The 17,171-nt window shown below is 41.6% G+C and overlaps 1 protein-coding gene across 1 annotated transcript in view; it reads left to right on the forward strand.

Annotated features, from left to right (window-relative positions):
- gdap2 (ganglioside induced differentiation associated protein 2) overlaps nt 1–17,171 on the forward strand; it is a 74,126-nt gene that overhangs the window by 11,915 nt on the left and 45,040 nt on the right. Inside the window, 4 exon segments of the mRNA XM_034186154.1 lie at nt 2,077–2,216; nt 4,665–4,818; nt 9,438–9,526; nt 12,478–12,554. Of these exon segments, the coding sequence (XP_034042045.1) occupies nt 2,077–2,216; nt 4,665–4,818; nt 9,438–9,526; nt 12,478–12,554 (460 nt within the window).

The following is a 17,171-nucleotide window of genomic DNA, read 5'->3' on the forward strand; positions in this document are numbered from 1 at the left end:
TGGGTCACCCCTCTGAGTCTGGTCTGCTTGAGGTTTCTTCCTAAATATCATCAGAGAGAGTTTTTCCTTATCATTGTCACGTGTGCTCACTCTAGGGGTTGGTAAGGTTAGACCTTGCTTGTGTGAAGCTCCTTGAGGCAGCTTTGTTGTGATTTGGTGCTATATGTAATTAAATCATTTTGAAAAAAATACTGTACTCTTGTTGACAGTCGGTATTATTGTCTTCATGAAATCTGACAGATAGCATAAATAAAATCGTGTTCAAACCTACTTCTGCCAGATATTTTATTTACAAAATAAATCAACCAATAAAGCTGTTCATGGCTCTGTTATCAAATCTGCAATCTAAAGTGATCAGGTGTTAAAGATCAATCTAAGGGATCTATCATCCACCTGACACAATGGAGCACACTGCATGGTGCATTTTATAGTTAGTTGTACTAAACTTGTTTTTTTCTTTTTTTTAATTTACCTAAAAAGTACTGCCCGTGATGGGTCTCAGTATTTCCATTCGTTGGGGAACACCTGTACCATAAGTGCACAGCCCATGCACTGATTGAACGGTTTTCATATACGAGTGGCGGATGCATCAGGCATCAATCTGCGACAGGAAGTGTCAACACTTGCAGTGTTGCATCTTTCTTGGGTTATGTCACTTCCTCATCACAAAACCTCTTACTTCTGCCTTTTCCTCTGAATAGCAATGGTCTAGTTCCCAGTGTATCCTGGCTCTTAAAGGGAGTGGCGAGTGACACTCAGAATACTTCATGTTATGGACAAAATGTATCCAGCCCGTTTGTGCCCGGTGCTCTGGTTTGAGCAAAAATTTCCTGCCATGTAAATAGCAATGTGTGGGCAAACATGCCTTAAATGCAGCTGCGCTTTCTGTTTTTGACTGTGGCTGTCAGGATGGGGTCCTAAACTTTCTTTGAACTGCTCTTCCACAAAGATCATTTATAGCTGTGGAATTTATACAGATGGAAATGTGTGAACATGATGTGAGTGGTTGTGGTGGTTGGGGTGATCTGCTGCATCAAAGGTCTGGCAGCTTTAGGTTGCAAGTGTTTCTGTCTTGTCATTTTTATCCGAAGAGAGATGATAGGAAAAAGGCTCACTCTCTTCCCTTTTGCTCCTGGAGGCTGCATCTTGGGACCAGATGATTTTAAGGCATGCCGAGTCATTTCTCATTACATTTCCAAACAAAAAGTGAAGAGCTTCAGACTGGAAATTGTGGAAACTTTTGGTTGTTTGAAATTTGATATAGTGCATGAGCGCATACTAAAAAAAAAAAAAAAAGCCCTGACATTTGATATATAACTAATAACTAGTGGTGGGCACAGCTGACCAGAAAGTTAGCTTTGATAACCATTAATCCGCTAACTGAAAAGTTAACTTTTATAAAGCTAAACCGATAACTTGTAGTATTGACTCTAGTACACTGGCAGGTACTGACACAACAACAGGCCAGTACTTTTGTCTCAGATCAGCCTTCTCTCAGCAAAAGAGACCTGGTGATCAGACAGGAAGGAAGAGCAGAAAAAAAATAATTTTCACAGCCATGCAGACTTGGAGAAGTATCACAGGAGTCATGCACAGCAAAACAGTTTTGACTTATGGTTAAATTTTTAAACAAACTACATTCTGGGTAAGTTATTGAAATTAATATCACCTTTGTCATTTTAAAGCGAAAATATCAGCTATATGTTTTAGTTTTAAAGTAATGGACTAATTCTGAAGGTTTTAGTGTTTTACAGACACACATGCCAAAAAGCATTATGGGAAAATTCGCACTGCCACTGGTATTCACACTGCCATGAACACTGCCATCTAGTGGATGGCAGTGTTCATTGCCAGATATTCACCAACAGTGCTGAATCACTTAAACAGAATTTTCAGTTTTCAAATTGCCTTTTTTTTTTACAAATAAAAAAATGACATACTTACAAATACAGATTTGTAAAAACCAAAACACGTTACAGTAACTTGTGTGTTGTTGTTGTTTTTGTGGTTTTTTTTTTTGTTTGTTTTTTTGTTTTTGTTACATATACCGATTATTTGTTTAATTTTTTTTCCCAGTACTGGTGATGTCCCCCTCCTCAACTGCACAGCCATTGTCAACACAAGCAACGAGGCACTGAACGACAAGAATCCAGTTTCTGACAGCATCCATCAGCTGGCAGGACCTGAGCTGAAAGAAGACCTGCTCAAACTCAAAGGTGACAATAACGGAAAAACCCAAGTAGTTATAGTCTGCAACACCAGCTTCATTTTAAGTGTGTCGACATGGTGATGCTGAGGGCTCACATCTCTAGGCAACACACGGGGATATTATAGCAGAAAACTAAATAAAAAGGAGTATTTATTATGGCTGTCAAAGTAACTCGTTAATTTTGATAAATTCATTACAGAGCCTGTAACACATCAAAAACTTTGACTAATCTCACTCCTTTCTCCTGGTCATTATTCTGTCTGTGGTGCTAGGACAGAAATTATAATTTTGTTTTTTCATAGCTCAAGCAAAAAATAACCTCAAATATCATGATTTTGAAAATCAATAATGGTTTCAGTACGTCTGCATCGCATGGATCAGCTGTTCAGGTTGTTCTCAAACATGATGGATAAAGAATCCTTCCTATACATATATGTATGTGTTTGTGTATGTGCAGTTAATGTAAATTAATTAATGGCAAAGATTGTTTTTAATTTTTTTTTAATTTGCTGTCCTGACAACCCTAATATTTATTAGTAATTTTACACAGAATGTACAAGCACATGATGCTGTCAAGGACACTAATATTATGTAGGCACTGGTCTTTGAGTTGTTCTGTCTGTTACTCTCCTGATGAAAGTGTTATTTTTATACAGAATATTGCAGTCAGTTTTAAAACGTGTCCACAATCTGCTGCTTTTATGGTACTATGATACTGTCAAAGAAATCTTGACAGATGTTTCATCATATAAATGAGGCAAGCAGATGACTGTGTTTTGAACCAACAGACTGCTTTTATTCTGAATATCAACACATTAAGTTACATTAAAAACACATAATGTATTTGTAAAAACTGCAGGGCAGAATTGTCTACATTATTAGATCATTAATTCATTCATTTTGTGATGCTTATTTGGGTCTGGGTCGCAGTGACAGAAGACCAAGCAACTCAGTCCACACCTTCTTATCTTTGATAAGTTCTTCAGCTCTTCTTGGGGGATCCCAAGGCATTCCCAAAATGACTGGGATATAATTCCTCCAGCGTGTCCTGGGTATTCCTCAGGGCCTCCTCCCAGTTGGATGTGCCTGGAAGATCTCCGTAGGTAGACGACCAGGGGGCGCTGAACTCAGTGTAAAGAAGCAGCGGCTCTACTCAGAGTCCCTCTCTCGTAGTCAGGCTCATCTCCCTGTGGCTGAATCCCAGATATCTGATGGAGGAACCTTATTTCTGCCATTTGTATCAGCAAAATTGTTCTTTTGGTCATAACCCAATGCTCATAACCACAAGTGAGGATAGGAGCATGAACTGACTGGTAAATTGGGAGTTTTGCATTCTGGCTCAATGCTTTCTTTTTCATCATGATGTCCAGTACAGCATCTGCAGGACCTCAGACACATCCCCAAACCATCTAATACAATTATCAAGAACACATTTCATCACCACTTTATCAGTTTTATATCAGATTGTAGCTGCTGTCAAAGGCAACTTTCATATATTTAATTCATTATTTTAGTACTCATGTAAAAATGCAATAAATGCATATTATTTCATTTAAAATGTTCAAGAATAAATAAGTCATCATTTCAGGTAAATTCAAGTAAATATAATGAATTCATTTTGGTTAAAAACACTTTGAGAAGAAGGAGAACTTATGTTTTGTTCCGCATGTACACTTTCGGGGGATTCAGTTAATTAGCGCACATTAGGAGCCGCATGAGGCGAAGGGGTGTGTTCTGTTGAGAGGAAGCGGTGTGAAGTCACCTTTATTCCTTTTGAGTAAATGCGGCCAATGTGGTCAGTTTTTGTTGGTTTCTGTGGTACTGCTTTATTCATCTGCTTATGTGAATTTCTGTTTTATTTTGTGTAAGTCCTCTGTATTTTTGTGGGCTAATTTAGGTTTTTATATTTCTGTCTTAGTTCTGATAGCATTATCAGGGCATGTGAAGGCATGTTGGCCAAAATGAATGTCTGTTAAAATCCTAGAACGATGTTGAGCTTTGATTGAACTCGAAAGGAGTAACACAGATAGTCTGTCTCATGTGCAGCATGGTGGCTTTGAAAATTAAACACTGTTGTATGACAGTGAGAAGGTCCTGGGATCACTTCCCGCCTGAGCCTTTCTCTGTGGAGTTTGCCTGTTCTTCCCATGTTTGTGTGGGTTCCCTCCAAATGTCCAGCTTCCTCCCACATCCAAAGACGTGCAGGTCAAGTGAAGTGTAAACATTAAGTTGACCGAAGGTGTGGTTGTGTTCGTCAGTCTATATGTGGCCCTATGGTGGACTGGCGTCCTGTCCAGTGTGCACCCCACCTCTTGTCTAATGTTGGCTGGAACAGGCTCCAGCTTCCTCGTGACCCTGAAGTGGAATAACCGGGTATAGAAAATGATTGAATGAATGAATGAATGAGTCTATTTGAAGAATAATTTCTGCGTTGATTTCCTGTATTTCTGTGCAGTATGCCGGACAGGCGAGGTGAAGCTTACCAAGGGCTTCAACCTGGCGGCAAGATTCATCATTCACACAGTGGGACCAAAGTACAAAGCAAAGTACAGGACGGCTGCTGAGAGCTCGCTGTACAGCTGCTACAGGAACATTATGCAGCTAGCAATGTAAGAATCAAACACAATGTACTCACTTGAACCATACAGCAGGCTAAATTATTGCAGGCTAATTCATGAATACACTTATTTTTTTGGCTGTTGTGACCAATTTGCACAGACTGTTGTGTGCCTGCTTGCCAAAATAGTCATTGAAGCTAGTGTTGCATGCAGCAACCAGAATAGTAGAACAGGTCGAGACTGTAAATCATTTTCTTCACCTCATATTTTCAACTTTTGCAGTTTGTTCAATGTAGTAAAGTAGTAAAAGCTCACAGATCATGTGGTTGTTTCACACAACCTGTGGGAGAGTTCAGGTACAACCAGAAGACACGCAGAAGGTGTACGTTCACCAAGGCCACACAACGGTGTGCTTCTCCACCCTTAACTAACGTGGCTTTAAGACCTTAACATCCATTCATGTCTTAGGGCCCTGTCCCACTGGCGTTTAGGAGGATTTGTGGATCCGCCAAACAACCGCAATAACCGTGTAACATTCCTGTATGCCATCCGAACACGTTCGTGATCATCCGCAGAGTTACGCATGTCTGCAGCAGGATTTTTGAGCGGCTCAAAAATCCTGCTGCGGATGAGATCCGCATCACTGCCTGAACACATACTGAAGACATACGCAGGACATACACAACCAACGCGCCGCATATCCCCTGTCATCCGCTGATATCCGCAACCGACAGGTTGGCGCGGCTTGACGGCGGACCGGGACAGCGTGCAAAACAGATATGATGCGTGCCCAGCACGGCCACATCACGGTCGCAAATGGTTTGTCACGCATGCAGACAGAGTGGGCACGGATGAAGCAAGTGCATCACCGCCACTGTGCCCCCATGGGGGTGCCTCCGCGGTCGCCTTCACTTCTGTTCCCTGTTATATCCGCTTTTCTTCCTCATGTATTCGCTGATCCACCCCGGGACATTTGTCATTTCCGCCCACCTTTGTTGCGGACGCTCAGCTTTTGTCTCCTTATTTCATGCGCAAATCCTCGTAAACGCCAGTGGGACAGGGCCCTTAGTTTAAACACCGACTCAATTTAGGATAAACTGAGCCGGTGTTCTGTCGAGATGAGGTGCGTCATCGAGATGAGGTTCCTCGCGTAACTGCATATGTGTGCACTGAAAAAAATTGCTTGATGAAGTTCGGTTATTTTGATGAGCAAGTAAATGTATAAATTGTTCATCCAAATATAGTAATGTATAAAATCTACTCACTATAAAAAGAACAAGTATTTTTAACCTGGAGTTAGCTTATTTCGACAGGCAAAATATATATACATTTTTGCTCCTAACGTAAAATACAGAAAATGTTTTACTTAACTAGGCTATAAATACACTGAATACAATTAATAAAAAGAAAGCTTTGTCGGAAAAAAAAAAAAAACAAAAAACAAAATGCGCATGCGCAGTTGCACATTGAGCGAGTTACATCATCTCCCCATGTGCAGTTGCGCGAGGCACCTTATCTCGACGTTCACCTCATCTCGACGGGACACCGGCCCCTCTTCCTGTCACCATCATGGCAGGCGACGGCTCAGTCCTGACAGATGCCTCTCTTGTACTGTTCTGTGGGGTTAACAACTTGGAACTGTTGTCTAAGGCTGATCCTCTGGCTGGGATGTTGGATATTTCCAGTACCAGGATTCTGGTGGCTGGTTCTCCAGGAGATTAAGGACCTTGCCCAATGGCCTTTACTGATTTTCCAGTCAGGCTAGGATTTGAACTGAAGATCTTCTGGTCTCAAGCCCAATGCCTTAACCACTAGACCATCACCTCCCCCCAGTTGTGAATATCAGTAGTGTGTAAATGCAGCCTATGTTTTGATTTTTGTAAAATGTTTGGTTCAGTTATCCGGGCCGCCCTTTGGGACATGTGGACTTAGAATGATGTTACCCCATTGATGTCGTCATCATACTACATCATCATGTCATTGAACAAGTTATAGTAACACAGCTTCCTCTGAGAATAAGTGTGTCGTAGGAACTAACGCTTTGTGCCACAGCTGTTCTTCAGTTTGTTTAGTTAAAATAAATTTGGACAGCCATTACATCTAAATGGCTCTACTTTCAAATGTATCTTTAGAAATAAACTGATTCATTCTGTGATTCTTCAAAAATAATAATAAAAAACCCACCACAACTGCACTTTTGGGGATGGGGGTTGGACACTCAACATTTGACTTTTGTGACTTTGTTGGACTGTTGCAGCACCACTACAGATGAATGCACAGGTCAGGAGCTCCCTTTCTAATCAGTGTTTTTCTCTACATTCACTGAAATCGATGTGCACACATGAACTTCAGCACCTAAACGCTACGAGCTACATGATATATCTGATAAATAAGTGCAATAAACCTGAGTTGTGCAATCACAGAACTTGTCTCTGTCATTACCTCCACTAGATGAGAGAGAGAGAGAGAGAGAGAGTGTGAGTTTGTCGGACTGTGTTTGGGTCGGACTTCTTTCCGGTGGAGGGTGGCCTCCGCCAGGGCTACGCATTGTCACCAGTCCTGTTTGTCATATTCATGGACATGATACTGAGGCGTAGTCGCGGGGAGGAGGGTCTTCAGTTTGGTGGACTCAGGGTCTCATCACTGCTTTTTGCAGATGATGTGGTCCTGTTACTATCATCGGCCTGTGACCTGCAGCACTCACTGGGTCGGTTCGCAACTGAGTGTGGAGCAGCTGAGATGAGGATCATCACCTCTAAATCTGAGGCCATGGTGCTCAGCAGGAAACCAATGGATTGCCTACTCCGGGTAGGGAATGAGGTCTTAACATGGAGGGAGCCTATTGACGCTGCTTATTCTTTAAGCACAAAAAACATCCAGTACACCATAAGCCATCTGGAGGCATTTGCAGTATTTGCTGGGACGTCTCTGGGTGAAGTGGAACAGCTGTTGGAAGAAGAGGTCGACAAATTTCTAACTCAATTTTTTTTTTTTTTGCTGAACTGAGAAAAGTAGACAGCAGTCTTACATGAGGAAGTCAATGGATGGCATCAAGTACAGACAGCATCATCAGGATTGTTTTTGAACTATCTGACTGTTTTTGTAAGTTGACTGAGAACCATTTTGGATTGGATTGGACTGCTCTTTAAAATTCGACCTGGTTAGTACTTGGATGGGAGACCTCTTTGGAACACCAGCGGCTGTGTGTTTCTCCAGGTAGAACTGGAGTTGCGTCAGGAAGGGCATCCGGCGTAAAACTTGTGCCAAATATCAATGCGGATCTGGTTGTATCCGCTGTGGCGACCCCGAACACGAAACGGGAGCAGCCGAATGGACAACAACATATAAAATAAATAATGAATTTTTTCTAGTTCGTGCAATGGAAAGAATATTTCATGAGGTGAAAGAATGTTCATGCACCTCGTTGAATGGAATATTCAACCCATGAAATATTCTACCCATTGCACTTTCAGTATTTGTATAATATTATACATGGATGCTGGCTCCGCCCCTGTCACCATGGCTGAGGCTCTCCAAGCCGTCACAGACTCCTTCATTGCAAGCATCTAAAACATTTGATTTTTCTGTCAATATCAAGAAAACCAAAAAGCTGACATTATTTCCTCCAAAGGTCCATTCAACATCCTCATCATTGGAGAAGCAATGTAACTTGTCCCTTACTTCAGGATCTTGGGAGCGTCCTTGAAGAATCGTGGAGTGTCCACACAAACTTTGTGAAAGCTGCCCATATGGCCTTTGGTCGGCTCACTCACCATGTGTTTTTCAGATGTGATATTACGACATCTACCAAGATCATGGTTGACCACACAGTGCTCCTTTCAACCCCCCCCCCCCCCCCCCCAACAATTATTATTTTTTAAGCACCTGGGAAGTCTGAGCCATCTACAAAAGCCAAATCCCAAGACTTGACCATTTCCATCAATACAAACTCTGATGCATCCTGGGACTCTCATGGAAAGATCGTACCTCAAACATCGAAGTGCTCACAAGATCGAACCTCCCCTCAGTGGAGATGAGGTTTGAACGGCACCAGCAGCGGTGGCTTGTCCACATTTGAAGGATGCCTAATAAGTGACTCCCAAAACAAGTCCTCTTCTTTGAATTGATGGAATGCCACATGTGGCAAGGAGCCCCTCAAAAATACTTCAAGGACTGCATGAAACGAACCCTGATAGCATTCAACATCAACTCCTGTGACTGGCATAGGATAGCTGCAAACCAGAAGCACTGGAGGGCTGCTTGCGTAAGTGATGCCATTAAGAGAGCAAGCGGAAGAGAAGGGAAGTCAATTAAAAAATCTGGGACAACAGACAGCCACAGGCACATGATACCCCTCCATCTCATGGTCCTCCTTCCTCTCCTTTGTCACCTTGGTCTCTCAAGCCATCTGTGATACAGAGACCCTCTCCGATTAGATCACTGTAAATTTGCCAAATCTTTAGCTTGGGCTTTGTGAAATACAATGAGTAAACAAATAGATAGATGAATGTGTCCCTTTCCTCCAGAGTGGTAACCACTAACTCAAAACCATCTTTATAGTCTCTATATTATCTTTAGTTGCTGTGTGTGCAGTGATCTGTGCCTTGTCTCTAGTCACTGGATGAGACTAAAGTGAGATGAAAGTGAGATTGATTTTATTGTCACCATAGAGAGCAGTCGATGGTGTCTGTTGGCCTGTGTGTGGTGAGCACAACCAAAAGGGGCTACCCACTGGAGGACGCTACGCACATCGCTTTCAGTAAGACGCACACATTTCAACATGACGCACAGTTTTCAGTGAGACATTGTTGTGTGACACAATGACTGATGGGCCTCAGAAGATGTTCATATTTTATGTAGTCATCTACAGCACATAAAGTACACAAGAAAACTCATTTTGTTTTTGGAAACAGTAATAGACATGTGCACATTATAATTCTAAGTCTTACAAAATTTCATGGCTGAAGTGTTTTATGCCAATCTGCCAAAGAAATATCAGGTGTCACCACATCTGCCGCATTAAGGAACTGCTTTAGGTCCTCACCGGTCCACCCCCACCTCCCCAATGTAACCATCTATTTGTTCCAGTCATGTGACATGTAGGCATCACCATGGACTTTTCCAGTTGTTGGGGTCCTCAACACTGAGGCACCTGCATTCTGGATAATTCCCAGAGATCATGGCTAATGATATTCCAGATCTCTACTTGTATACCAATCCACTGCCTGTCATAGAGCCCACATGAAGGAGATGGGTATGGAATGGTAAGCTCTGTTGTGTTCAGAATTTGAGGGGCAGCCCACTTTAGGATGGCGTTTGTAGATTCTAAGCTTGAATTAACTCACATTCAACGTTACTCCTTTAAAGGTATTTCAATAAATGTTTTTTAAATAAGGTGGGCATATAGTAAATGTATGAAAGGTGAGAGACACTTACATTTCACTGTTAGAAATTTAAGTGGTTAAACAAAAAGTCACATTAACCATTTAGGAATTACAGGCATCTTTATATGTAGCCCCTCCTTTTTTAGAGCCCTTAAGTAAATGGATAAACTAAATACAATCATATAATCTTCCAGTGCATGAGTGGGGGAAACTTCTTCAAGTAGGAATGGAAAAACCACAAATAGTCTCCTGAAAATCCACTAGGCTACGAGGTCCGAGATGCAAATGAAGAGGATCATCCCTGAGAATGTGAACTTTGAACCAAAAAGGTGCCATTGTGTAACTCACTCAAGTGAAAGTCAACATGGATGCCACCAGCATCTTGTCCATTTCTTGAGGAGGATTTTTACATTTGTTCAGCTCACCTGTTTTATTCTCTTCACTTGGCCGGTGATTTGCGGGTTGAGCTACAAGCTCATGTTATGTTATTGGTCCAAAAGTGAAATACAAGCAGTCGAGGCCTTAGTGGTCACTGGGACCCTGCAATCAGCAGGTTGTGTATATAATGTTAAAACACAAACATAGGTCACTCAAAGGTGCTTCACAATGGTAAGGTCTAGCCTTCCCAACCCCCCTTAGCACCCACATAGTCAACAGGAAAAACTCCCTCAGGCAAGAAGCCTCAAGCAAATCAAAATCAGAGGGGTGACCCACTGCTTAGGTCGTACTAACAATAACAGGTGAACAATATCCAACTAAGAATTGTCAAACATGCAAACAAAAAATAAGTGTCTACATTAGATAGATAGAGTAAAGCTCGCATCTAATGATTCTGGTGGACCAGCAAATTTTGTCCATTATCGAAATCCGTTATATGTATAAAATTGCCAAAATCTGTTATATGTATGTAAAGGATTAATTACAGCCAGGGGGCGCTGAGCAATCTACAGGGAATCCCCAGCACCAATTAGGCTTACGTATTTATGTGATTAAAGCCTGACCTTGAATAGGGCCTTCCCCTATTTCTTGACTGGGTCAACACTTCGGTTGAAACAAATAAACGCTCCAGGCATTATGTGCATTAAAAAGATTACATTTGGTCAAGTTACTTTTTTTTCTATGTCCACTGCGGAGTGGTACCTTAAAATGCTAAAACCTGAATGCTTTTGCATCTCCATAACTCCGTGGCCATGCAATGAAGTTGATGTGCGCATGACCCTTGTAAAGTTCTCCGTCACGACTTTATGCAATTTGCAGCATGAACTGTGGCTTTTTCTGGATTAATTTGTCCCTTAACGAGCTTTACTACTTTCTATAATTATCAACCTCCAAACCAACGGTACAGTGTGTGGAATTTTCCTCCATGAATTGCGGGTCATTTCAGCATCTTTTTCTGACTCAATGTGAAGTTGGTCATATTTGCCGACTTTTCTACCAAATGTTCCTCTATTTGATCCATAATCGAAATGTAATCTGTGTGTGCGCACTGCAAAGACTTTTAAAATAAAAAAAAATAAACGACCGGACTTTTTTAATAATGGAAATACTGTACCCACTTTCCTCGAATCGTCGCGTGTCATTGCTGAACTTCATTTTGTACCTCTGTTACTGAGCATGTCCAGACTGATCTGTCCGGTATATGCAAGGAGTTTTTAATGGAAATACATTACAATGGGGCGGGACGTTTTATCAGATGTGAGCAAAAAACTGTTATACAAAATCTGTCATATACGGTGTATTCGGTTTATACGATGACAATTTAGGCAAGTTTTACTGTAGACAGACAGACTAGATAGAGTTCAGCAGACAGTGTGACACACAGTTCATCACAAATGGAAATTAACGTGTCCAATCTTCATGTAAAGATCACAAGGTCAGGCAGAGGACCACCAAGTAGTTCATCCATCACTGAAGCAAACCTGCAAACAAAAGACCAACCTTACATTTTCCTGCCTGAACAAACACAGATGTGCTAGTATTCTTACTGAAAGTAATATGTGAAACAATAACTGCAAATTATGTTAAAAGATGCAAACATGGCCCGACATAAGAGGTTCAATAAGAGGCTCACTTGTAATGTATCACAACTCAAAATTTGAGAGCTGAATGTTTTGGACCCAGTCACAAAGTAACTCCATGAGTACCATCATAACCACAGGGTTACCAGTTACACAGGCCAGTACCCATGCACTATGAATATACAGGAACATAGTCTGACTGACAGTGTGGTGATTCAATATATACATATTACTCGGTACTTGCAGATTTAAAAAATACTGTTCCGAAAAGCCAGTGGCAAATCTTAAAAAAGTATGTCTGTTTACAGGAACGGTGCGCAGGTTCTTGGAAAATCATGGAAACAGCATTGAGGCAGTGGTATTTGCAGTGTCTGATATGGAAGAGGTTTGTACTGTAATCTATAACTTTAATCCTTGTCTGTGCTGATGCAGGTTTGAAAATAATACTGTACCAAAGTCTTGTGCGCTGAAAGATTGAACAGTGTTTCTGCCATGTTTATATCCGCTGCTTCTTTGGATTCACAGCCATTTAAAATTTATTCCTATTTTGACCAAATATAACAGAAGTAAAACTTTCCCAAACCACTGCTGTAGCATAATCCACTTTTCTGCATTTTCCAGGCCCTTATAGTTGATCAAATTGGTAAAATGCACTACTTGCTTGTTGTCTCTGTATAGGCGCTCAGTTGTCCAGGTGGTTTCCATAGTAGAGAAGCGTGAATCTTCGACTGGACTGGGTTGCTTGACATGAGGACGTTTCGCTTCAAATCACAGAAGCTTCCTAAGCTAAAATTCTTGCTCTGGTAGTCTGACTTCTGTCTTGACTCTTGTAGAGAAGAATAAACCAGAAACCAACAAAAGCTGGAGTTTTTTAACCTAACCAGACCCCACCTACCGAGAGGCTGACTGCTATAGGCTAGTGACTAAACAATAGCTCTAATTAGCACCTATTGTGCTCTAGTTAGCACTCTCCTAATGACAGGACGGAAGCCTCCCCTGATGGCTCCCTTGACGACTCTCTCCTGATGACGTGAATGAGTCATTACCATGAACAAAAGACTGAAAGTGCTTTGACCTGAGTACCACATTGTAAACAGGGGACAAAGCGTGTCTGAGACCCGCTCCGCAGTTAAGGCTGGGTTTCAACTGTTTTACAAAGAATGCTTCCTTGACACCTCTCTCAAACCATTTCTTCTCTCTGGCTAAGATTTTAACTTCCTTGTCCTCAAATGTGTGGTTAGTGTTAGTTTCCGTACAAGTTGTTGCTCTTTAGCCCTTCCCTCTGCAGTTGTGGGCACCTGTAGGGCTCTGTGTTGAAGAGTCCTGATCACCCCGAGCTTGTGTTCAAGGGGGTGGTTTGAGCCAAAGAGCAGATATTGGTCAGTGTGAGTGGGTTTTCTGTAAACCTCTGTCTGGAGCTGCCTGTTCTCTCCAATCGTAACATCACAGTCCAAGAAGGCTAAATGGTTGGTCAACCGGAAAGCCCTCACAGTATGTGGGTACCCACGTTGGTCCCTGGACAAAGTGCAGAAGTCCCAGAAAACAAAGAGACCGGGTAGACTGGAGACGGAGACAAGAAGAAGAGTGTCTCTCCCTTATTTAGCAGGAGTAGGGGAAAAACTACAGAGGATCTTCAGACAGCACAAAATCCCAGTTTACTTTAAACCAGTCAACACCTTGAGACAGAAATTAGTTCACCCTAAGGACAGGATCCCTAGTTACAAACAGAGCAATGTAGTGTATCATATCAGATGTCAGGAAAACTATACTGAACACTACATAGGTGAGACGAAGCAACTTTTACACAGGAGGCTATACCTGCACCGCAGAGAGGTCACCAGTGGACCTCAGTCTGCAGTTCATCTCCACCTTAAAGACACTAACCACACGTTTGAGGACAAGGAAGTTAAAATCTTAGCCAGAGAGAAGAAATGGTTTGAGAGAGGTGTCAAGGAAGCATTCTTTGTAAAACAGTTGAAACCCAGCCTTAACCACGGAGCGGGTCTCAGACACGCTTTGTCCCCTGTTTACAATGTGGTACTCAGGTCAAAGCAGTTTCAGTCTTTTGTTCATGGTAATGAGTCGTTCACGTCATCAGGAGAGAGTCGTCAAGGGAGCCATCAGGGGAGGCTTCCATTCTGTCATTAGGAGAGTGCTAACTAGAGCACAATAGGTGCTAATTAGAGCTATTGTTTAGTCACTAGCCTATAGCAGTCAGCCTCTCGGTAGGTGGGGTCTGGTTAGATTAAAAAACTCCAGCTTTTGTTGGCTTCTGTTTTATTCTTCTCTACAAGAGTCAGACAGAAGTCAGACTACCAGAGCAAGAATTTTAGCTGAGGAAGCTTCTGTGATTTGAAGCGAAACGTCCTCACGTCAAGCAACCCAGTCCAGTCGAAGATTCAAGCTTCTCTACTTGCTTGTTGTATTATTCTCTCCTCATGCTATGTAGCTCCATAAAATGTGGCATATTTCCGAGATTATTGGTGAAGAAGTTTTTGGTCTCAGGTTGGTAGAACACATTTTGCAAAAAATCCAGCTCAGGGACACTTCCACAAAGCTGACGCTGCTTACGAACACCTAAAACCACATGTTCCCTATTGAAGAGCCAACTTCCTTTATTCAGTGTGGCTTTGCTCTTTCATATGGTGGCATTCCTAAGCAGTTGAAACAAGAGATTTTCTGATTTTGTGTACCAAAATCTCTTTAGAGATCTTAGGAAGTAACACTGCACACATGTAAACCAGTGTTTTCTCACTGATCACTTCATTAGGTACATATGTTCAGCTCCTTTTTGAAGGCAGTTTCTGAGCAGACAGTCACATGGGGGAAACATGGGGATATGGTCAGGAGGATCAAAATTCAAACCAGCTATCAGAATGGGACAGAAAGATGGTCTACTGAATTATAGCCAGCCCTGGGTTATAAGTTATAATTTAAAGTAAATTATAAATTATACAGCCATTTTTCTTTATCAAACTCAGGCGATGACACATGAACACTTCTATGTTAGTGAATATGTCTTATATTGAATTTACTGTGCGTCACTCATTAAGAAATTCAAACAGTATGGTGCTGTATGATGTATCTGTCTAGTTGGTGGATCTCTGAAACTGAGTGACCATTGCCTCACTGCAAAGCTTGCTGAGATTGAAACAAGGTTTTATGCATAGACATCTGCTCTCCTGGAGCTAAAAAATGTGTCAGTGACATCATGTGATGATACCAAGCATCCATCTATACATTTTCTATACCTGCTTACTCATATTACATATCCTTCTCCATCATTGTCATTTTGTTGCTGCAAAGGTTTCATAGATTCTATTCTGCTGTTGCATCAGAACTTGGTACTGCAAAAAAGAGCAGGTCACCATGCGGGTGATCATGCTACGAATACATGGTAGATGTCAGAATTGAAATCTGTAAAAGAGCAACTCAGTTAGCTACACAAAGAATGATCACGCAGGAGACTGAATTTCATTTCCTGATCAGGAGAGAACAGACGACCCTTTGTCAAAACTCGTCCTCGTCCGCTCTGAAGGGTCTGCCCACTCTGCTCCTGGATTTATTTGAAGCAAGTTGCATACAGACATATTACAAAACAATATTCAAAAGCACAGCTGTGTTTCTTCCGTCAGCTGATATTTGTATCACTTTGCACCTGAAGGCGCCTTGTGGTCTCCTCAGACCGATAGTAATTGTTCTTCAGTTTGAAACATTACAGTGCCAGCCTTGAACTAATGTACAGGCTTGTTGTTCTCTGCTCAAGGCCGAACTCAGTTAATTAATATGTACATCTGTGCTCAGCAAAAACATAGCTCTAGCAAAACAGTCTGCACATTCACTAAGCCAAAGATCAAATGTTACTTTTCTCATGGGAGCAGTTTTAATGATTACTTGACCAGTTCAGTGTATATGACTACTTTGACAATGAGTGATTATTTAGAAGAATAATGGTGCATTAACTCTCACACATGCATATATGTATATATGGAAAATAGAGAACAGAATCAAAAACAAGATCAAAGGCAGTACATCAAAGTAAAGGCATTTATGTATGGAGCAATAACTACAAAACTACAGTACAACCATTATTCAACCTTCAAAAAAGAGCATTAAGAATGATTCATAATGCAGGTTATCAGGATCATACCAATCCACTGTTTATCAAATCAAAGATTTTAAAACTCCTACGATGTCCAAATATCAATCAGTTTAAATATTGTTAAATATTGTTTTGTAATATGTCTGTGTGCAACTTGCTTCAAATAAATCCAGGAGCAGAGTGGGCGGACCCTTCAGTAGCACACAAGTCATCAGAACACAAAACAGAATCAAACAGCAAGGAGTAGAATACAGGCTTTCAAAAGGAGCTGCCACCAAGTCCCAGATGTGAACCAAGACCAAAGGTCCCAGCTCTTTGAATGCACGGAAGCCTGCACAATGTCTCTGGTAGCAGTCATTTCAGCGATGGCCTTTTGAATGGCCCCGCCATCGGCGGTGTTGTCCAGGATGTAGGTGCAGCATGCAGTTCCCACCATCACACTCACACCTCCTTGTGGTGTGGTTAGGAGGTCGAGAACCATACGGTTCTGTAGTCCCATTAGTCGTAGCACAATGATTTCTTCCGAAGTGGCCTTCGCGAAAGCCAGTGATGAGTTCATGAACTGTAGGAACTTGTATCTGGTGAATTCCACTTCTCTTCTTATATCAGAGATCCCAAAATGGGGAAAGAGCGCAATAGCAATACCTCCTCCTGTGGAGAAGAGAATAATTTCCCCGACAGCATGAGGTGAGGTACACCCTGGACAGGACGCCAGTCTGTCGCAGGGCAACCTTAAACAGACAGACATTCACACCCAATAACACCCAATATTTTGAGATATGCATTTTCTATTTTTTTGAAGCTGTAGGCCATAATTCTAAAAATTAAAATAAAAAAATGGTTGTAACAGTTTAGTTTCTATGTATTGAATCTGTATGTGCAATTTTCACTCTGAAATAC

The sequence above is a fragment of the Thalassophryne amazonica genome, chromosome 14 (assembly GCF_902500255.1).
Source record: "Thalassophryne amazonica chromosome 14, fThaAma1.1, whole genome shotgun sequence".
NCBI lineage: Eukaryota > Metazoa > Chordata > Actinopteri > Batrachoidiformes > Batrachoididae > Thalassophryne > Thalassophryne amazonica.